Source organism: Aulonocara stuartgranti (genome assembly GCF_965226115.1).
Source record: "Aulonocara stuartgranti genome assembly, chromosome: 7".
Taxonomy (NCBI): Eukaryota; Metazoa; Chordata; class Actinopteri; order Cichliformes; family Cichlidae; genus Aulonocara; species Aulonocara stuartgranti.
The window spans coordinates 9,897,866-9,921,757 of NC_138945.1; the positions used below are offsets into that span (position 1 = coordinate 9,897,866).

The window sequence follows — 23,892 nt, forward strand, 5'->3', positions numbered from 1 at the left end:
ATCAATCTCAAATCCATAACAGTCCATCTGAAATGAATAACCCAAAGTTCATCACAGATCTACCAGGAATGACACAGACATGTGGCATTTGTCAGCTGTATTTATTCCATCCCATAGCGTGACATTTCAGTGACAGGAAGCAGATACAATAACAAAACTTTCTGCATTTAATTAATCAATATTAAATGTCAGCAGCATGAAATTGCAAAGATTGGTTACTAGACATGTTCGTGATCATTTTACAGTTAGTGAATTCTTAATTTACTAAATTAAACCCATTATTTTATTACATGTCAGAAAATGGCTTGTTATTTGAAGACTATAATACAGCTACTGCATGTACTGTACAACTTAAGTCCAGCTAATCACAGGAGAGCACACAGGCTTTTGTCATACACATGGACGGAGCCAAACTGCTTTCTGCCAATAAAGGATAAACATTATTTATACTGTGTCCAAGCTGGGTCAACTTTACTGTTATTCCTGAGCCCAAGTGGTACAGGAAGCCAAAAGAAGGACAAAGTGCCTTGGGGGCTTGTTTCTAAACAAACAGGACTACAGTGAGATGAAACTAAACATGGAGGCAGGATGGTGGTATGTCGAAAGCCCACTTTGTGCTCCAAGGTGGGAATTTTTTGTCAATTTATCTGAGCTGCACAGTACTTGTAGGAGGCTACATCAAATGTATGTCCCTTTTCTTTTCCTCTGCATGCAAAAATGAGTTGGAAACAGGAAAGTAGAAATCATCTGCCATCCTCCAGTTATGAGTGGATCTTATGTGTTCAAGTTATTCCCAGAGAGACGAGTTTTAACAGGGCAAAGCAGAAAGTAAAGACGAGTGGCTCATTTATTGCTGGCTGAGCATCAGTGGTTGAGTTTTGCTAGTTTTCCAGCCTTTCTAAGTCTAAAAGAGGAGAGGAAAACGAAGACAGGATGTTTGAAGATTTCAGACTAATTTCCACTTCACTCCCCGATATGTTTGTAACCGCACCTCCCACACAGACCCCACCCTCGCGACTCTTAGTTCTCCCCCAGTTTGAGCCGTGCAAACTCGTTGGCCATCTGGAGCGCCTCCTGCAGGCACTGTGTGTTCCTGCCCGTGGCCTGTGCAGACATGTCTTTGCCGCCTCCCTTGCCGTCCAGCAGGGGACACAGCTCCTGAACCCATTGGCTGGCCTTCAGGCCACGGTTAGCCACATCCTGCAGAGAAGAAAGGTGGAGGGTGGAAAGCGGAGGGTTAAATTCATGGAAAATGCTCAGAGCAAGGCTTCTAGCATATGTCACTGAACGATACCTGTGGGACTTGACACAAACAGGTGATCTTGCCAGCATCTGGGTCTACAGTGAAGAGCATCGCAGCTGTCTGAGGGGACTGCGACTTCAGCAGCTTCAGTGACTCATTCAGAGCCTGAGAGAGGAAGAAGGAAAGAGGGATGTAAAGAGGGGTAAAAGGAAGTAGGAAGAGAAGAATAAAAAACATCTAATCAGCACTATTGATGTCTCAAGGTCACAACTAATGGGCCACAGAGCTGATTTAGTCCCGTGGCAATAACACAGTGAGATAAGCTAAGTGAGCCTGAGAAAATGTGCAGAGATAAAGTGAATTTTAATACTGTTTGCACTCCTAATTTATTTCTGTACAGGATGCTGATGAAGTCTCGGGGATTGGATTATAAATTTGCTCTCTCTTTATGCTCTGTATATCCAACAAGGACATGGTTCTTTTATGGAATAACACGTAAAGAGATTTATAAGAATTCTGCTACTGATTTTTAGACTTGCCTTCCCAAAAATATTCTGTCTTGACTCTCACCTTTGCTGAGGCTCCAGTCTCCATCTCCATGATGAGCAGCGGCTGGTTTGGGTTGCTTTCAATCACCTCCTTCGTCTTCTCCAGAACCCTCTTCTGGATGTCAGCCTTGTAGTTGCGGTCCAAGTCATCCATGGTCTTTTTCAGGCCCTTCAGGGTTTCCCTCATCTCATCCTTTTGCCACTGAGAGATTACAGCGGTGCCTATCGACTGCAGAGGAGACGGAAATGTTACCACAGCGCAATTTGCAATTTTTTCACAATTTTTTTTTATTTGCCTCAGAATGTCTCTCTAAACCAAACATCCCATTTACCTCAGTCATGTCAGCAATCTCTTTCTGTATGTCCTTGTTTGGGCTTGTCTGCTGCTTCACCTTGTCTCCGAGGGCAGACAGAGACTGGCGCAGGGCATCGGCTTTCCTTTGAGCCTGATGGATATGCGACACAGCAGAGTGAGGCAGGGGCAAAGATCAAAAAGGGCAAAGAAACACGAGGAGGAAGAATGAGAAGAGAAGACGACTGGTGGAAAAGATGAAAGACTAATTGTCTAAAAATAGTAAATTTGTCCTGTGGGCCTGAAGAGAGAGGGGTGCTACATTCTTCTTTCTACTACAGTGTTCACCCCAACATTCATTCAAGTTTCATCACAGAAACCCAAAGGTCGCTTTGTCTGGGACAAATTTTCCTTTAATCAGTCGTGTTTGTAGTTACCAGTGTGAACATTTCACCATCAAGACACCCCCGCCCCTCTGTGGGGCTACCGTCTTTAAAATGTTGTCTAAACCCTTCTCTGTATGTGGGGGTGGAAGTGAGTACATGAGTGTAACGCTTTGAGCGAGTACATCAGTAAGTGTAAGCTGTGTGTGTGTGTCCTGACCTTCTGGGCCTCTGTTCCTGTCACTGCAACGATGCGGCGGATGCCCTTAGCGATGGCCTCCTCTGAGACGATGACGAACGGCGCGGCGTGACCCGAGTTCTGCAGATGGCTGTGGATAACAGAAAAGAAAAACGTTACACAACTGCGGGAGGCAGATGAGAAGTAGGAGAGGGGCGAGCAGGAGCAAAGGATGAGGAGCAGAGGGAGAGGAAAACATTACCAAACAACAGCAGCAGGAATGAGAGGCTCTTTGAAGTGGCTGCAGATTAAAACAACATCAAAGACAGCATCAAGAAGCACACCAACAGTTTACTGAAACCTGAAGCAGCTTGAGATGGAAGGATGTGCAATTAAAACCAAAAAAAGAAGATAGAATGGGCTTAATGCAAATGTCTTTTGCGGTGCTTAAAATCTGAACCGACCCTCGCAGCCTTTGCATCAAATGTAGCTCGGAATATTGGCTCCTGCAGCACAAAATGGCATAAAAAGCCAGGCTATAACACAACGTGTGAAAGAGCGGAGATGTCTGGGCATTCAGGTGAATTTTACAGCCAGGAGCAGACACTGTACGAGTCAGTGGAGCAAGTCTAATCAGTGGATTGAGCTTGACGAAATGTTCCAGGCCTCTGTCTGCACAGGGACACGCTCGTCTCACCATAAAGATGCACAAATCCAATTAACGCTTTCCACTTTACACACCGCCCCTGGGCTGGTCTGAAAACTATCGGCCCAATGCAAATGCGCGTATTTGGACTTTTGTACACTGATGTGTTCACGCTGCACACTTGATTCCACTCAGGGCGCACACACAGTAATGGCACGGCAAACACACTTGAATCAATGCAGCATATCAAATTAAGAAAAATGTTAGCATGCTTGGATTTTTCATCCTGCCACATGTTGTCGTTCTGCTCATTTTTCCCCCCGTGCATTTTCCCAAACATCACTAACATCTGTGAAATACACTGTTAAACAAATAGGCATTGTCACCATTCATTATCACAACATGATAATGAATGAAGCAGCTCTCCAAACTAAAGGAGTGAAGCTGAGAAAAACTGGTTTGAGGTTTTTAGGCAAACACTAACAGAAGGCCATTTTCTCTGTTTGAGAAACTGTTGAGAAACTGACAATTAGAGTCCATTATTCATGGGGAACGGCTGCAACTGATTTAAATCACAGACAAGAAACCCATCAATAACATAGTTAGCGATAGAACCTGAGATCCAGCACCAAACTGTACAATCTGAGGTTGAAGGGTCCAAGCCATAAACCGTATATTAAACACAGCTATACAGTGGGGCAAAAAAGTATTTAGTCAGCCACCGATTGTGCAAGTTCCCCCACTTAAAATGATGACAGAGGTCAGTAATTTGCACCAGAGGTACACTTCAACTGTGAGAGACAGAATGTGAAAAAAAAAAATCCATGAATCCACATGGTAGGATTTGTAAAGAATTTATTCGTAAATCAGGGTGGAAAATAAGTATTTGGTCACCTCAAACAAGGAAAATCTCTGGCTCTCACAGACCTGTAACGTCTTCTGTGAGAAGCTTTTCTGTCCCCCACTCGTTACCTGTATGAATGGCACCTGTTTGAACTCATCATCTGTATAAAAGACACCTGTCCACAGCCTCAAACAGTCAGACTCCAAACTCCGCCATGGCCAAGACCAAAGAGCTTTCGAAGGACACCAGGAAAAGTATTGTAGACCTGCACCAGACTGGGAAGAGTGAATCTACAATAGGCAAGCAGCTTGGTGTGAAAAAATCAACTGTGGGAGCAATCATCAGAAAATGGAAGACATACAAGACCACTGATAATCTCCCTCGATCTGGGGCTCCACGCAAGATCTCATCCCGTGGGGTCAAAATGATCATGAGAACGGTGAGCAAAGATCCCAGAACCACACGGGGGGACCTGGTGAATGACCTGCAGAGAGCTGGGACCAAAGTAACAAAGGTCACCATCAGTAACACACTACAACGGCAGGGAATCAAATCCCGCAGTGCCAGACGTGTTCCGCTGCTGAAGCCAGTGCATGTCCAGGCCCGTCTGAAGTTTGCCAGAGAGCACATGGATGATACAGCAGAGGATTGGGAGAATGTCATGTGGTCAGATGAAACCAAAGTAGAACTTTTTGGTATAAACTCAACTCGTCGTGTTTGGAGGAAGAAGAATACTGAGTTGCATCCCAAGAACACCATACCTACTGTGAAGCATGGGGGTGGAAACATCATGCTATGGGGCTGTTTTTCTGCCAAGGGGACAGGACGACTGATCCGTGTTAAGGACAGAATGAATGGGGCCATGTATCGTGAGATTTTGAGCCAAAACCTCCTTCCATCAGTGAGAACTTTGAAGATGAAACGAGGCTGGGTCTTCCAACATGACAATGATCCAAAACACACCGCCCGGGCAACAAAGGAGTGGCTCCGTAAGAAGCATTTGAAAGTCCTGGAGTGGCCTAGCCAGTCTCCAGACCTCAACCCCATAGAAAATCTGTGGCGGGAGTTGGAAGTCCGTGTTGCTCGGCGACAGCCCCAAAACATCACTGCTCTCGAGAAGATCTGCATGGAGGAATGGGCCAAAATACCAGCTACTGTGTGTGCAAACCTGGTAAAGACCTATAGTAAACGTTTGACCTCTGTTATTGCCAACAAAGGTTATGTTACAAAGTATTGAGTTGTATTTTTGTTATTGACCAAATACTTGTTTTCCACCCTGATTTACGAATAAATTCTTTACAAATCCTACCATGTGGATTCATGGATTTTCTTTTTCACATTCTGTCTCTCACAGTTGAAGTGTACCTCTGGTGCAAATTACTGACCTCTGTCATCATTTTAAGTGGGGGAACTTGCACAATCGGTGGCTGACTAAATACTTGTTTGCCCCACTGTAGCTATTACTCTATCTACCACTGGAGTTCACATTTTAAAGTCTAAACATTAGTGTGTTGGTCCCTACCATAGCAAGCTTAGCGAGCTTCTTTTTCTTTTTTTTAAAGAATGGGGGACAACGCACAGATACAGATACCCTGCTAATAACAGGCATAAAAAATAATACTATAATTATAACTTGTTGGAAGACTGTACCACAAAAAACAGCCATATTATTTTTCATATAGATCCATTATCAGAAACGCAGTCTTCAGTTCAGCTCAGGCTGAAGCCTAGTAGGTACAGCTGTCTCTGCTGACACAGTTGCCCCTAAATGTAAGACTTAAAATCCAAATGGTTGAATAATAAAAGAAAAACAAAATAATACTGAAAAAAAATCTGATGAATTTAAACAATTGGCTCAAATTAAGCACTTTAATACATAAGTCTAAAGGGTGTTTGACATATCCACACCGCTAACTCGAAATTTCAAGTTACTTTTCTCGAAACGTATTAACTCGAAATTTTGAGAAAATAATTCAAAATTTCGAGAAAGAGTTACTTTTTTTTAGTGGTGGAAACGGGCTTCCTTAGACCCATCACATATAAAAACTTTTTGTTAAGAGGAAACCACGCTGAGTTGACCCAACAACGTTAACAGCCATGTGGTTGATTTGCATTCCCCGTCAAGTGTGAGCAGAAATGCACAAAGACTGAAAACAAGTGTCATACTCACGTTCCACCACAAAACTCGATGGAGGTGAGGGAGCCAGCAGCACTGTTGGGGTCGGCCAGCAGTTCTGGGACAGGAATGCCAACAGACACGACACGGACCGGGTCGGGGTATGTCTCATCGAATACAGCGCGCAGACCCTGAATCGCTTTGGCTTCTGCGAGGGTTGCTTCCATTGCGTACACAGGCTGGAAAGTTCAAATCCAATATTAATATTAAATAAAAGTCTGTGAGGATCAACATTTTTTTCTCTTCAAAAAACTGGCTGGTGATTTCACTCCATCCACTGACCTTAGCATCTTTAATCATGGTACAAGCGATCTCCTCAGTCCGGTGGATCTCATCCGTGCTGAGAGCACCTTTAGCAGTGAAGTCAAAGCGCAGGCGATCGGGGGCAACCAGGGAGCCCCTCTGGTCTGCCTCCCCTAGCACCCCACGCAGGGCAAAGTTCAAGATGTGTGTGGCAGTGTGGTTGCTCATGATGGGTCTACGGCGAGCCTGGAAAGTGTGTGTGGATAGATAAAGCTCTACATAAAGCTCAACCTACCTAGAATCTCTTTTACTTAGCTGGCTTTTTTTTGTTTGTTTGTTTGTTTTTAAAAAATAGGGTCAATATCCCGGTTTCAATTCTCACCTCATCTACGTGTAAGGTGACACGGTCTCCAACTTTCAGTGTGCCATAGACTGTACCCACATGGAGAACGTAACCTCCTCGAACCTGCGTATTCTTCACCGAGAACTCCATGCGCTGCAAAAAGCAGAAGAGTACATTCAAACAAAAGTTTTCATAGGCAAAAAGAAAAACTGAAGGCAGTCTGATGGTTTGTGTGTCTATGAGATTAAATATTTTGGAGAACATGATGACTTAATAAGTTAAAAGCTCTTTATAGAAAGTTCCCACATTCTCAGCAAATATGAGAATTACGAGAAGAATACATAAAGACATACAAAAGAAATGAAGTGCTGGCATTTGAATGGACCCCCCCACAGATGTTCTGCTAAAACTGATATGAATGTTTTCATGCCATTCAAGTTCTCAGTTATGGACGAGAGACAAGAACAATTTATTATCTTTTGTCCATTCTTCTGTAAGAACTATGATAATTCATTTCGCAGGCTTTTTCGCCAAGCAGATGGGCTGTTTGCTCACGGCCATGATTTCCAGCAGCTATCAGATCCAGAAGTGCTAATTGAACAAATGTGTTAGCTCTGAAGATAGACTGTGCAATTCTCATCCGCCCAGTTAAAAGTTGACAAAAGGTAAAGCTCGATTTCTCTGTACCTGCAATGTGTTCGGGAGGAAAAACAAACTCCAACTGTGACAATTACCCTAATGAAGGGAAACTATCAAAGCTCTTTTTTACAACGCAAACAGGATTAACAGAGCTCATTACAGAAGTGTAAAAAGCACATGAACCTAGGTGTTGTTTCCCTCAATTTATTTTTATTGCACTTACATCCTCTGTACTGTCATCCTCTCTGAGCATGTAGCCTTCATCAAACGTCTGTCCACCCTGCTCTGCGTAGAAGGACGTCTGGTCCAGCACCACGCCGCACTCCTGACCCGTGGTCACCTCATCGCAGAAGGCGCGGTCGTGACGGAGGGCAAGCACTGTAGCTGAGGTTTGCTGGAACTCTGGGTACAATAATAGGATACAGATCAGTTGACTTTAAAAGGTAAATGGACTTGTTATATAGTGCTTTTCTATGCATCACTTACGGTAGTTGCCGTTTTCATCTGAGGTATAATTGTATTTGGGAGAGTCATCTGTGGCGGGTATCTGCTTGTTTCTCAGCTCTTCGATGGCGTAGATGTCCAACATGATGTGGTCCTCATCTCCCGCGCCCTTACCCTGGGACTTCAACTACACACACACAAACACAGACTTATGCTCAGTCATAACCCCCAAAATACAGAAACATTTACAATTAAAATGTTACATAATTACAGAATGACTGATAGCAAAGACAATCACAATTTGCCTGGTATAATCATTCAATAAAGATTAGACATTTGTTAAATAATGACTGTGCAAGATTGTGCATAATTCATGCATTCAATCAGTTCCCAGAACTGTAGCAGATATGAGTTAAATTCCTGTACATTTACATCAATATCTAATAATTTTAAGCGTTCTACATTTATATCAGTGTGGAAGATGGAGTGACTTTGCGGGAGTGCTACAGAGATGGCACAAAATCAGACCCAAGCAGCACTTTCAGAGTTCTCTTTCCTTTTCTTTACAAGATTATAAGCTCTCTCACTTTCTTACAGACAGGTTTCAAAGATGCATATGTTGATTTCTAGCCAACATAAATGTTAATCAACTCAGAAAAACAAAAGGAAACAGCAACAAGTGAGGGGACAGCCACAAGACAAATTTCAGGTAAACTGGCTCAGACTGCATCCATTGCTTAAGCACATAACAGTTAAATGAGCAATTGGATTTGTAAAACATGTAGTGCTTTAGTGCAGAATGGATGCAGCTCAGTAAGATGAGGGGAAAAGAATAAAGGGAGAAGAAATTACAGCCATGACGAAGCAAAATCTGGGGGAAAGAGAGGACAATGCAGTATAGTTGTAGAAACCCAGAAGTGTAGAAATCCCACTTATGAGATATTTTGCAAGTTTCTTTTTCTGTATATTTATTCAATTCAGTTTTATTTATTTAGCACCAATTCACAACAACAGTTGCCTCAAGGCACTTTATATTGCAATGTAATGAGATATTTTCTGGATAATGCAAGTTTCACATGTTAAAGACCACTGAGAACATTTGAAGTTTGCAATGTTCCTAAATTTGTTCTCCTTCTTCAAGACACACTTGAATAATAAATAAGTACTTATGTGATACTATTTCTTTAAAACGCTGAGAAAAACTGGTTTGAGGCTTCACATGTGTATCTAATAAACTGGTAACTCTATATAAGGTTAAGGAGATATTGTAGAGTGATTGTGTTCTGTGTCAAACTCCCCCAAGTGGGAATGAGGAGAACTGCAGTATTGGTATGAGACTCGTACAAAATCGATGAAATGTGTGGGATAGAAATCAGAGGTTGCAGTTTTACGGAAAGCAAATCAATCTTTTGGCTTAATCAAACAACAAGGGGTTCACACCGGGCTGTAAAGTAAATGTAGGCTTATTTAAACAGCAGGTGCATGACTCCTGATTCTGACTTACAGTGCAGTACTGGAGAATGCTGACACAAAGCAAAACAGTGCACCCATAGGAGTGGCACAGTAGGGTAGTTAGCGAGACTCAGTAGAGTCAGGACGGTCAAGGCCATTTTCAAACAATCATCTGCTCACCTGTGCAGCCTTCTTCTCCTCCTCGAAGCCAGCCAGGTCAACCTCCATGCCTTTCTCCTCAGCAATAAGGGAGGTGAGGTCCAGAGGGAAACCGTATGTGTCATACAGCAACCATGCTGTGTCACCTGTGTGCACGGAGAGAGGGAGAAAAGATAGAAGTGTGAGTGTCTGAAACAACACTGCTTAAACACTTATGTCCTTGAGTCAGACAATAAAAAAAAAATATTGATGGACTGGAGGCATTGTTTGGATAAGTAAAAGCATGAAAAGAACAAATAAACTGCTTTGTAGCAGCTTATGTTTGCAGGGTGCAGTAATGATTTGGACACACTTTGTGACAATGAAGAAATATTAGTTTGCCTGAGGTATACAACTTTTGAAAAAATCCATTACAGTGTACACCAACAACCCTGGAGGGTTACGTTTATAAGCAAAGCTGAATGTGCATCAATTTTTATGTCGCTTGAATTTATAGTGTGAAACATCAACTGATGAATTTTTAGCTTTTCAAACTAATTCCTTCCCTTTAGTGAGTATTTTTGTACTGATCTGAGAAGCTCTGAGGCATTGAGAATGACAATCAGACAAAAAGATGAAGGGAGAGACTGAACCATAATGCCAACAAATTCTGATGGGATTAAAAGCGGGAAAACAAAGCAACTGAAGGAGGGAAGAAATGACAGAAAAATGAGCCAAGAAAAGAAGAAGTCATGTGGGTGGTGAAGACAGATGAAAGGTGAAGAAAGGATAAAATGACGAGGATAATTCAGGGAGGATGTAACAAAAACAGAGCAGTGAACTTCTCAAAAGAAAGTTACACACATTACACTAAACACCGCACTCTCACCTGGGATTGTCTTTGTGTCAGCCAGACTCATTATCTTCCTATCCAGGATACGGCGCCCTCTGCTGAGGGTTTTAAGGAACTGCGCCTCTTCCTCGTTAATAATATCCTTCACCATTTCTGGGTCTTTCTTCAACTCTGGGAATGCTTCACCCTGGAAAATGCAGTCAAAGTAGACAGATGGAGATGTAGACAGAGAGGGGGGAAGAAAGAAAGAAACGGAAAAGGAGGAGTAAAAAAAAAAAAAAAAGAGACACATCATTTAGAGTTTATTAAGTGTTATATATTAACTAATACTAAACACCAAGATTTTTTGAAACAGTCATGTTTTTTCACAACACTGAAAAATACAAAATACACACCACACAATTAAGAATATATAAAACAAAATCTCATGTGAAATCTAATATTAATAATAAGGATGCTTCCTGCAGTGAATTCTATTCACTGCTCTCATCCAGTAAATGCAATTAAGCATTAAAAGAAAAATGGAATTAAACTAGTTTTGGTAGAAAAGAACAAATGTTTTTTTGGTTTCTAAAGTAGGAAATGCTTTTTAAAAACGCAAGAGGAAAACTGTCTTCAACATTAACCCAGTCACACTACAAGATCAGAGAATAAAACAGCTAAAAATTAACGTAACCCTCATGACAATAACCCAAACAACAGCAAGTTGTGTGTCTGTAATGCCTACGTGGACTACAAAGGAAAGAAAATCTCACCAGGGAATCGACCACTACATCCACGAGAGAGGCAAAGAAGCCTCTCTGAGCGCCCAGCTTCTCATGAGAATATCTGACCGCACGGCGCAGGATCCTCCTTAACACGTAGCTAAATATGGTGGAATATTTTAATGATGTGTAAAAAAGGCTCCACAAAACTTTTCATTTGCAGCAATCATGTTACTTACTGTTAAGTCTGTTGAGTATTTAAACAATTAACAATGTCTTACCCTCTTCCTGTGTTGTCAGGCCGACCGCCATCTGATAAGGCGATGGTGATGGTGCGGGCGTGGTCAGCAAGCACACGGTAAGCCATGTCGATACCATCAGCGTCCTCAGCACCTACTTTTCCTGTGTAAGGTCGAGCACCCGTACCCTGAAATAGATCATATTCTTAATGTTAGATATGTGGGCCCCAAACGTCTTCCTCTAATGTAAATAAACACGTTGATAAATGCTGCTGTTAAGGCAACTTTGTGTGGATTCATACTACCAGATTAATTTATAGGAATAAGTTTTGATATTTTGATTCAGTAGCTATTACTATTTACTGGATCTTGCCCAATCTAATCATAATTTCTCTTTCATTGAACTGTCAAGTAAAGGATAGATCGTCTCTCTCTTTCGCACAAATCCTTGACACTTCTGTACCTTCTGAATGGCTTCAAAGTACGGTATGAAAAGGTCAGTGTCATAGTTGGACATCTTGTTCTGCAGTACAGACACAAGGCGCTCCAGACCCATCCCTGTGTCAATGCTCTTCTTAGGCAGCGGCTTCAGCTCCGTCTCGGACTCTCTGGAAACAACAGTTAAAAAACACAGATTCACTGATCAGTAAAAAGATTTAAGACCTCTTGGCAGTGCTGTTTTGTTATAGAGGTGCACACATGTTATTCTTAAAACATACATGTATATGTAATTTATATGCAACTATTGATCTTCTTATTTACCATTGTAGTTTGCAGTTTATAAAAAAATAAAAAAAGACTACTGCTACCCTGTATTTAATTTACGCTCTTCCATAAAAATAGGCCCACTGGTGAGAATTACTTTTATAAGAGAAAATAAATAAATTTTAAAAAATCCGCGACAGTAAATTTCTTGGAATGCGTAAACAAAAGATTTAGTTTTAAGTGGTGTGGAAAGTGGGAGTGTGCATCTGATTTACTAGCTTGAACATTCTGTCCAAAACAGATAGAGGTGTGTCCAAATTCCAGCCCGTGTTCCTTGTATAGATTCATGTAAGGGTGTGCTGCTGCCACAAAGGTTCATTTTAGTTTATTTTTGTCACCTGCTGAACAAGTAACAAGGCTCAGGTGAATCTGAAACCCATTTAAGCACACGGCTGCTGTTGTGTTGATAATTACTGTCAGTGATAACTTTTCACTGTTGTTTGGTTCAAATATGGTGGGAAATTAGAGGTGGGGGAAAAAATCGATACAGCGTAGTATCGCGATATTTTGTTTGCTAATAATGTATCGATACAGGGACAGCAGATATCGATATTTTGTTCCAAAAACTTCCAGTCCACCAGATGGTACGGTTGAGCTTTTTCTCTAGTGAGGTCAGCAGAGGTTAGGTCAGCACATGGGAAAATAGATCAAACAAAGATGGAGGAAGAAAAAGAGATCAGATCAGGAAAGCGCCATCTGCGTTTAAATCAAATGTCTGGACGTACTTTGGATTTTTTAACAAGGATGGAACAAATGAGATGGATATGACACACGGGATTTGCAAGGTGTGTCGTATGAAAATAAAGTACTCTGGGAATACTACGAACATGAGGGCCCATCTTACACGGCACCATCCAAAAATAGCATTAACCGCGGACGGGAAAGCTAGCTCTGAATCAGCTCCACTGAAAAATCAACCAACGCTGGACACTCTTAGCTTAGCAAAGCTATCTCCCAATTCAGAGCAAGCTAAGAAAATAACACAATCTATCACGTACTTCATCTGCAAAGACCTGCGTCCTTACAACATTGTGGAAAACGAGGGCTTTTCTTACATGATCAAGACGCTGGAACCCAGGTATGTGATACCATCACGACGTTTTTTCGCGGACACAGCCGTACCCAATCTCTACATAGATGTGAAGCGTAAAGTTGAGGAAAGTTTGAGCACAGCAGAAAGGGTTGCATTAACTTGCGACGCATGGACCTCGCGGGCTGTGGATTCATATGTGACTATAACAGCGCATTATCTCACAGCGGACTGGCAACTGCTGTCTTACGTTCTCCAAACTCGAACATTACATGAAAGTCACACTGGAGCGAACATTGCAAATCTCCTGCAAAATGCAGCACAGGAATGGGGGATTGCCGACAAAAATCTGGTGGTTGTCACCGACAATGCTTCTAATATGACAATTGCCACTCAGCTAGCGGGATACCTGCATGTGAAGTGTTTCGCCCATACGCTCAATCTGGCATCACAACGAGCCTTAAACCTGCCTGCAGTAGCCAGGGTCTTGGGAAGAGTGCGGCGCATAACTGGGTTTTTCAATAGAAGCACAGTGGCAAACCACGCTCTGGAGCAAAAACAGAAAATGTTACAGCTCCCGACTCACAAGCTCAAGACCGACGTCTGCACGAGATGGAACAGTGCTTATGACATGCTCCAGCGTTTCCTTGAACAACAACCTGCGATTTGTGCAGCGCTGCTGTCTCCCGAAGTCAGAAAGAGTAGCACAGATATCTTTACTCTAAACGAGACGGATATTGGGAACACTGAAGAAATTGTCCGGGCCTTGAAGTCAATGCAAGTCGCGACTACTGTGATGTCTGAGGAAAAGAATCCTACTCTGTCTCTCGTAGCACCGCTGCTAGCACAGCTGTTGCACGACACCCAAGACAACATTGGTGACACAGCGCTGGTCAGAAACATCAAGCAAAGTATCAGTCAAGATCTTAAGAAGAGATATGCCAGCACAGTCGAGAGGAACACCCTCTACACAGCATCAGCTCTCGACCCACGCTTTAAAACCCTGCCATTCCTGTCACTGGAGGAAAGACAGGAAACCTATGCCAGAGTGGTTGCTGAGGCTATAACCCTTCAGGTAAGCAAACATTCTGGTGTTATAATTTAAATAACTTACTTACAATATTCGTAGATCGGTGATATTTTTGTCATATTGGTAATATTCTATTTAACAATTAAATACATTAATTATAATTTGCTAACATATTACTGCATACTAAAAGATATGAAATATTTATTTTCTTCCTACAGGAAGTTTTCTACAGGAAGAAAAGAGGTAGCAGCCCATCTGTGAGCCAGAAGCCCATGAACATCATGAGAAACCTGACGAGACTGAACAAAATCTCAGACCCCCTCTCATACCAGCCAAGATGAGGAAGTCTTGTGGGTTAACAGACTTGCTTGGTCAGACTTATGGTGATGTTGGAGCCCCACCAAAATCATTATCTGCCACAGCTGAGGAGGAGGTGAAAAGATACCAGGAGGTCACGTCACTGGCACTCACAGAAGACCCACTAAGCTGGTGGAAATCCCATGAGGAAGTCTATCCTTTCCTGGCCACACTGGCAAAAAGATACCTTTGTATCCCAGGTACTAGTGTCTCGGCTGAAAGAGTCTTCTCAACCGCTGGAGACATCGTCACAGCAAAACGGAGCACTCTGACTTCAGAGCATGTTGATCAGCTCCTTTTTCTGAGCAAGAATGCTGACATTGCTTCACTGTCCAAATGTGTTTAACTTTAGGGCAGCAACAAACAGGACAGTTTACTTATTTTAATTTAAGAAATGTTTTATTTTATTTAAATTTAAAACTTTTTTATTTAATGTAAAATTATATTTTGTTTTAAGCTATAATTGTACCGGATAGTTACGTTCAGTTAAGTTGGTTACTAGACTGTTATACAAACCGTTCACTTTGTCAGCTGTGATGGCTGCACTTACAGCCACACAGTGGTAATATCACCATGTTAGTGTAGAGGCTTATAAGTAATATTGCATTCACATTTCTTTCTTTAAATATAGGAATTTATTTACAGAACAATAAATAACTGGTTTTGGTTTAGAATTCATTCACATATCCACATAACACTGCATTCTAAAATAAGTGCGCACATTTTAGTTTACACTGTTATGTATGATTAATCTTTTGTTTTCTGAGTTACCTTAGTTGCAGCTGTTCCAGTCCCTTGATTAAGGAGCCAAGAGGTGGAAAAGGGGCGGAGCGAGCTTTAAAGGAAGGCTACAAATTGGTTCACGCCATAACTCGGGACCATGGGGGGGAATTGGAGTTCATTATGTTTGGTTTAGTTAGGTTTTGTGTGTTTTACCCCTTTTCCTGTTTTTGTGGGCTGATCAGCCACTATTTAAGTTTCCCCTTTGTCTCGTTAAGTTAGGTCAGTTTGTTTGAGTTACCAGTTGTGTTGTCAACTTTGAGTAGAGTTTTGTTAGTTTGACCTCTTTTATGGGCCCAAGATTTTGATTCTTTTTGCATGAGTTAACCAATTATGTTTTTTGGGTTAAATAAAAAATCTTTTTTTGGACTTTAACCTGTGCCTAAGTTTCCTTCACTGCTCGGTCCATCACATCAGCAATAAAACTGACTGACATGAGAGAAAGACTGAGTGTGAGACTTTATTATTAGATAAAGTGAATATTGATAACGTTTACCTTTATGGACAAAATCTGCAGTAGAAAAAATATGTGATAAATCACAAAATATCGTATTGCAATACCCAGAATATTGCAAATATATATATATATTAAAAAAAAAAAAAAAAAAAAAAAAAAAAATATCGCAATAATATCGTATCGTGAGTTAAGTATTGTGATAATATCGTATCGTGGGGTGTATGGTGATTCCCACCTCTATGGGAAATACTACAAAACATCAGAATGAAAATGCCTACATACCACATGTACATGTGAATACAGTCTTTCCCTGTTTGTTCAGAACATGGAAATATATTAAGTTAATATAAGGTGCACCGAGCTTTTACAGGTCCCTGTATTCCAGCAGTTCCTCCAGTGCATTTCATTCTGCTTATACCTGTTATCAGTATTTCTAAATAACCCCCCCCCCCCCCCCCAAAAAATGAGCTTTTATACACAGCAGAAGACATAAACGCATAACAAACATTACATTGTTGCAACAGGATCTAATTTCACTACTGGATCGATGTTGAGTGCAAGTTCAAAAGGCTGGGTGCTTAAGTTTTGTGAACACAGACTAGAAAAAGAACTTAACAACATATCATTTTTTTCTTTAGCTCACACCAAACGAGCACAACTATGGATGTGAAAGCAAACCCGAGCCCTGCTGGAACTGAGGACAAAGCAACACTATGGATTAGTGTAGCCCAGCAGCCTTGACAGGACTAATCCTGGAAGTCATTTTCAAAACACCACAAGGTGTAAACGAATGCAATGAACCAAGAAGATTTTACACTGCCTCATAAGGCATGAGAATAAATTACTCTTTTAACACAGCATGTGATGGTGTGTGAAAAAAAATGTGTGAATTTAATGCAAAAGCATTATTCCTTCAATAAATTATTTTGCTTCATGGATGCAATCATCGATTCATAAAGTCCTCTTAGTAAGATCATTTTTCACTGTGTGTGTGTGTGTTACCTGTTGAACTGGATAAACACCAGGTTCCAGATCTCCAACACATCGGGATCATCCATGTTCACCAAGTGAGAGGCGTCTCGCCCTCCAATGCGGTCGTAGTGGATCTCACTGCAAGGGCCACAGGGGCCGGTATCTCCCATCTCCCAGAAGTTATCCTTCATACTGCCCGGCAGGATGCGAGCCTCATCCACGCTAAACCAAACAAAGAAACAGAGAGAGGCAGAAGTTGAATCAACTCCCTTAAGATGAGAAAGACTTTCATCATTAATTTAACATTCACATTAGGGCTGGGCCATATTATACCGTTCACGGTAATACCGGTATAATGTTAGGCAACGATAGGAAAATGAAATATCGCGATAGAATGGGAGTAAAACGCGCATGCGCAGTGCCTTTGTTTTCATACGCACATGGCCGATTGTTGAGTGAAACAGATGAACCAGAATTGGTTTGTAAAAATGGTGCAACTTCAGTGATGTGGAACTGATTTGGTGTTTGTCAGTCAGATACACGACAAAGCACATTTTTTTGCAGAACATGCAAGCGGCCGTCGTTATTGTCGTATTTGTCGGACTAAGATGCTCTTAAATCTGGGAGTAATCTGGGTCCTAAACTCCGTATGCTTCAGGTCAAACAACACTGCAGCATCACTGAGCGTTAAAAACTGTCTAAATTCTTTCATCTTTAATAAAACGATCAGCATTGCTGCTTTACCAGGTGTAACTATAAAGTTTAACTTCCAGGCATCCATGAAAACAAAAGTTATTACATTTAACGGAGTTAGAAGTTAGCAGGAAGCTAGCGGAAGTTAGCTCGCTAGTTTTGCTAGTTACCTAAGCATGATATTGCATGTTCTGACTGAGAGATTTCTGAAAAAAATCAAACGTACAGCTCTGCTATCACTTACAACATAAATGAAGACAGGAAACTAAACAGCAGTGACGTTTGTAGGGTTACTGAAGTTGGGCTAGCTGGTATATAATGATGTGCTACGTGATCGCTAGCGACACAGCTATATTAGCATAACATAAACAGTGAAGCTGGAGGACGAACACTAACACTTTTCCACTTATAAAAGTTAACGTTAAGGTTCTTCATGGTTAGAAACAAATGCAATCGCATGGCAGGATGCTGTAAACGGACCAAACTTCAGTCAGGAGAACAACTGAGATAATCCATCCACAATACGAGGTTAGTCATTAATATACTGCAACATGGGAATAGAGCAGCTGCCAGAGAATTCAACATTAATGAATCAATGGTACAGAAGTGGAGGAAGCAAGAAGAATGAGTTTAATCAAGTTTGATTTATCTGACTGCTTTGTTTCGCTTAATGTGCCTTATAATCCTGTGCACCTTATGGTCTGAAAAATGCGTACTGCACACTGCAGTTTAATGTTGCAAAGCACCTCTTTTTAACTTCAGTGGATATTATACATGGTTATGCTCAGGATATGTCAGCCCATTTCTACTGGAAATGCCTTTTGGTTAAACTTTCAGCAAGGAATTTGCATTTGCACTGTTACATTTTTATAAAGCTTTAATGTACATAAAAACCAGCTTCTTGTTTAAGTGAAAATAAATGGAAGGTTGTCTTTTTGCGCTAGTAATGTTGTGGAGTTGTATTTTGTCTCGCATCAATTATATCGTCGGTTATATCGTTATCGCAAATTTTCAAATATATATCGTGATAAATATTTTTGGCCATATCGCCCTGCTCTAATTCACATCATGCAAAAATGTTTTTCCTACAGACAAAATTCTGTCCTCTGATGAGGTTTTGGAATTTGACCAAAGGGAGATCACCAGGATTGTAATGCATACTTTTGAACTACTGTTTTGTTTTTTTATTTTAAGGTGTAGTATTAGGGCTGTGCGATATGACTAAAATCTCATATCTCGATATAAGACATCTATCATCCCGATAACGATATAAAATCACAAAAATTTAACATTTTCTGTGAATCTCGGGCAGCTCGACTTGCGTGAAGTGTTTCCAGCTGGGTGTATGTATGTATGTATGTATGTATTAGGGGTGCAACAATACTCGTATCGATATTGAACCGTTCGATACAGTGCTTTCGGTTCGGTACGCATATGTATCGAACAATACAACATTTTTAATTTATTTTATCAACTTTTCTTCTGATGATGCTGTCTGTGTTGAGCGCTCAGTGGATCTGCGCTCGACAGTGCAGCCTAGGCGGAGTAGTCGAGCGCAGATTCACTGAGCGCAGGGAAAACTAGCGAGACAGAAGTTAAGCTCTCCTTGCAACATGGCAAATTGAACCTCTCCCACCCTCATTCAGATCTGGCGTTTGGAACTATTTTGGTTTTCATGTGACGCATGACCCTGAAGGTAAGCGGACAAGAGTAAAACAGTATGTTGGATGTGCCACGCAATGCTCAATTACATTGGTGGGAACTAGTGTGTTAGCGCAGTTTGCTCTTTAACATGTTGACGCTGTCCAGCCCCATGCACGGGGAGATCCGCGGTAGCTCGTTAACGGAGATTTGCCATGTTATGGCGTTAACATCATTTCAATGAGATTAACGCTGACAGCACTAGTGGGAACACAATGAATATGACTGCACATTTACGCCGACATCATCCGAGTGCAAAGACAAGTGGAAGCAGACAAAAACAACAAGCACGCATGCTACAAACTTTACCCGAGTCATTTAGACAGCCGTTAGCACATGATTCTCCTCATGGGGAACTGATATGTTTAATATGCTGCTGAGAATATAGCCCAGAAGAAGCGTATAGTATAGCTTTTATTTTGGAAAGAGCCATTTCTCTGTAATAAACTCTCTTTTCCAAAGATGAGCGATTTCTCGATCAGATAGATTAATTTTTTTATTACTTTGTTGTTTCAGCAACATTCAATTTAAAAACTGTACTTTTGAGTTAAAATATATAATTATAATTTTAATAAATGACAAATTAAAAAAGCATGAACATTTTTTTTGTATCAAAAAAGTATCGAACCGAACCGTGAATTTTGTGTATCGTTGCACCCCTAGTGTGTGTGTGTGTGTGTGTGTATATATATATATATATATATATATATATATATATATATATATATATATATATATATCAGATTATAGCTCATTTTGATTGTACAGAAATGTCGCTGCCTCTTTCTTGCCATTAAAAAGATTGGAAGTGCCTTAAACCTGCAAACTCGTTTCACTTTTTGTATCACAAGCTTTATCTATTTTTACATACAGTCAATGCTCCCAAGGCTCACTCACCCCAAGTCCATCCAGATCTGTTTGCACTCCAGGTCAGGCTCCAGGCCTGCATCCTCATTACCTCCAAAGTAGGTGACATACAGGCGCTCTAAAGCAATACCAAACTCCTGAGTCAGCAGCTCCAAGGCCATCTTACAGGCTAATTCCTGGAGAGCAAAAATGATGCAATAACAATTTAGAGCTGTTTAGGCAATGTCTTATCCATTAATAATGATAATGAATATGTCATTGTAATATAACAAGCAACATTGACAAAAAGGAGAGAACAGCCAGATTCTCACATAGATCAACTTTAACCACTTCAACCGAAAATATAAAAAGAATTAGATGAGCCCCAGGCTCATATGTTCAAGCATTTTTGTATTAGAATTATCTCCTTTTCTCTACTTACCTAAGATAATGACACTATGTATGTTTTTACTAGTGGACAATCCCCTCACTCTTATTTTGAAAGTGCCTTTTTCCTGTGCCTTTACAATGAGCTCACCAATGCTACAGAGCTGAACAGCTACTGCTAGCTGCTGTCCAAGGCAAAGAAGTTGGTAGAGTCACTTGAGAGGGAGCAGATTATATTGCCTAGTTATACATTTATCACAAAGTACTTGGCAAACAAAATGTTTGCAGAGGAGAAATTTATAAATGGTGAAAGGTCCTACAGCAATATGTGTGTGTGTGTGTACTCGAGCACTGTTCAACAAACAGGATTTAAATCTGTGGGACTAAAAATACAAGTAACAAAAAAGTGAAACTGATGTGAAGGATGAGAAAATGTAATACCTTAAAGTAGTCCCCAAAGGACCAGGAGCCCAGCATCTCAAAGAAGGTGTGGTGGTAGACATCTTTACCCACATCGTCCAGATCATTGTGTTTGCCTCCTGCACGAATACACTTCTGGGTGTTGGCAGCACGACGCAGCCTGGCCATGGGATGTGATGGATCAATAGTGTTGAGGAAGATGGGCTTGAACTAAAGAAAATGAGGTGCAAAAAAAAGAAAAATCTTGAGAAAAAAAAATGTTTGTTTTTTTTTCAAGAAAGTTTGCTAGATCTGATTTCCGAGCTTATTCTAAAAGTTGTGAATCAGTGGGAACATAAAGAAGAGCCATGGTGTAGGAAGCAGTGTTGGGAAAGACATTGTGTGTACCTGGTTCATGCCGGCATTGGCAAAAAGCAGCGTGGGGTCATCCAGGGGGATGGTAGATGAAGAGTGAACGTACGGGTGCTCATAGCGACAGAAAAAGTCAATGAACTTCTGGCGAATTTGAGCTGCATTCAAGGAGGAGTCCATTCTGAAGAAGCTCTGTGAACAAAATTACACACAGAGAAAAGAAACACTTTAGCTATCAAGCACATTTAGAATCAGAATCAGAATGGGGTTTATTGCCAAATGTTGAGCAGGTTTACAACATTAGGAAATTGCTGCGGTGCTTCAGTGCAAACATGCTGTCATAAATAGCACTTAAATAGACATGGAAAAAAATAAAAGTAGGGATAAGAATTAAAAGTGCTACGTGGAAAGATATGTGCATGAGATATACATGAGATATATACATGAGAATAAGAATTAAGAGTGCTACGTTGAAAGATATATACATGAGTGCAGGTGGTGATCAGTGCCAAACATAGAATGATGCAGTGACACAGCGTAGGGTCATGTGTTAGTGGCGGGTACAGTCATATGGTTATTGTTCATGTGTCCAACAGCAGAGGGGAAGAAACTGTTCTTATGGCGAGAGGTTCTGGTGCGAATGGACCGGAGCCTCCTGCCTGAGGGGAGCAGGTCAAACAGACTGTATCCAGGGTGAGAAGGGTCAGCTGAGATCCGAGCTGCACGCCGCAGTGTCCTGGAGGTGTACAGGTCCTGCAAAGATGGGAGTCTGCAGCCAATCACCTTCTCAGCAGAGCGCACAACACGCTGCAGTCTCTGTTTGTCCCTGATAGTGGCTCCAGCGTACCACACGGTGATGGAGGAGGTGAGGATGGACTTAAAGAGGTCTTGTATGCAGCCAGTGATTTTTTTAAGTTAATTCTTGGTCCAATTAAATTTTTCCAGGTCACAGAAAGACGAATAATTTAACTCACAGAAACTGGTCCCATTTAGAGAGGTGGATGATTATTTGGTCTGAGTAACAGCAACTTTACTACCGAGTTATTAGAACACAATTAAGGCCTGCTCTTCCCTTTCAGGCAGTAGTCCCCTTAAGGGTACACTCTCAGTGCTCGTGCCCAAATACTAATTTAGCAAGTACAGAAGAGGTGTGTGTGTGTGTGTGTGTGTGTGTGTCACATCTTGGGTAAAGCTTTTTAAACAGCTGTTTAAAACACTGGCTTACCATCAATTAACAGCATCAGCAATTTCCCATGGGTTTCTCTTCCTGTCATGACTGCGCAACTAGCGAGAGCTCTGGCAAGGCTGGTGCATAAGGGGTTGTACAAACCACCTTGTTGTTTTCACCGTAAGAAGCAACAATTTTCTTTCATATTTTATATGCAAGTGCTGTACTTTGTTGGAAGCTGTTGGAGTAGCTCCTTTTTATGTACTAAAATGTCATTCAAGGCAATCCCATTTAATTAAAAAAAAAAAAGAATTATACATTTGTCAGTGCTTTTAAAGGCCGGTTAAAGAACTGTCCAGTGTTGGTCCGAAAATACATTTTTTTGTCCATAAAGTATCAAAACATTATGAAATTGTTTATCGGTCATTATAGTAATTGTGCATGTTTTGATTTTACCACTCCACACCAAAAGCTTAAAGTTAAGTCTGTTTGTAGGGTGTGGATGTTAACCTAGCTGCAGCTAATTGGCCTGACGCTCTTCTCATAAACAACAGCAGCTCAGGAATCCAGTGAGACAGGTGAGGCACACAATGCTGCGATCTTAAATATGAAGTCAGATGCAATTTTAGATAAGAATGGAAACAAAAGCAACTTACAATTGATTTGTAAGCACTTTGTGGATTTTTGGAGTACACATATTTCATTAAAATGTGATACCATATATAATTAAAAGGCAGCAGAGCTCAATTCCCAATGGTGAAAACTGACTGCCAAAGCAAACCTCAGCTGGTGTTTTCAGCTTTCTGGGTAACAAATAGCCCATGTCCCCGTCCTGACAACAAAGCATTTAGCGGGCAGACAGAGAAAGAAGAGACGTGGGAAGTATTAGCCCAGTGGTTTTGAGAAATAAATAATGGTCCATTTTCAAGACAAAATAAGGACATTTATAATCATAGAACAGGTAGACGGAGACCAGGTTGATGATAAATATTGGACCCATCTTTCAGGTTAGTAACAGGAACAGCCCTGTTCTCTGTCTCCATGGCACAAAATCAGTGAACTTAATCTCGCAAGCCTAACATAAACTTCCAGACCACACAAATTTGTGACAGTCATGTGATACAACATATTTCCTCTTAAAGTTCTACCAAAAACCGACAGTCTTCAATATAAGCTAGTCAGCTGACTATAATTGTTATTGTAGGCAGAGGCACTAGCTTGATCTGACGTTAGCAGGCTAATGTGTTAGCTAGTTAACTCAAGCTACCTCCCTGCGCTCATCCTGAGATAGACAGTTCGGCACACTGCTCTAATTGAAAGGCTATTCTGCTGAACAGTACAATAAAGATAACTTATTTAAACACATGAAAATACTCACAGAAGCCGCTATTCCCGCAGAATGAATCAGGTACTTCTCCTTCACTCCACGCTGCTCAAACTGAAGGAAAGCACAAGCAGCGGGCACGCCTACGACAGCCTCCAACTGGTCCGGCTACACAGAAAAGTCAAGAATTCTGGATTCTTATTGGACAAATCTACTGTCCTTCTTAACCGAGCCCGCCACGGCAGC

General features: G+C 41.1%; 2 protein-coding genes across 2 annotated transcripts; one reads left to right on the forward strand and one right to left on the reverse strand.

Annotated features, from left to right (window-relative positions):
• Positions 1-82: 82 nt before the first annotated feature.
• Positions 83-23,810, reverse strand: aars1 (alanyl-tRNA synthetase 1). The gene is made up of 20 exons (XM_082541137.1): positions 23,701-23,810; positions 21,191-21,346; positions 20,825-21,013; positions 20,048-20,193; positions 16,787-16,978; positions 11,829-11,973; positions 11,408-11,553; positions 11,178-11,286; positions 10,459-10,609; positions 9,612-9,736; positions 8,022-8,166; positions 7,759-7,937; positions 6,936-7,049; positions 6,593-6,799; positions 6,305-6,489; positions 2,687-2,795; positions 2,124-2,237; positions 1,814-2,020; positions 1,295-1,408; positions 83-1,200 (listed from the first exon to the last, which is right to left on the reverse strand). Exons 2-20 carry the CDS (start codon positions 21,332-21,334, stop codon positions 1,021-1,023), a joined length of 2,901 nt encoding a protein of 966 aa, XP_082397263.1. The 5' UTR covers positions 21,335-21,346; positions 23,701-23,810; the 3' UTR covers positions 83-1,020.
• Positions 12,958-14,531, forward strand: LOC309711508 (E3 SUMO-protein ligase ZBED1-like; the record flags this gene model as incomplete). Its single annotated transcript, XM_082541901.1, has 2 exons — positions 12,958-14,235; positions 14,409-14,531. 2 exons carry the CDS (start codon positions 12,958-12,960, stop codon positions 14,529-14,531), a joined length of 1,401 nt encoding a protein of 466 aa, XP_082398027.1.
• Positions 23,811-23,892: the final 82 nt, after the last annotated feature.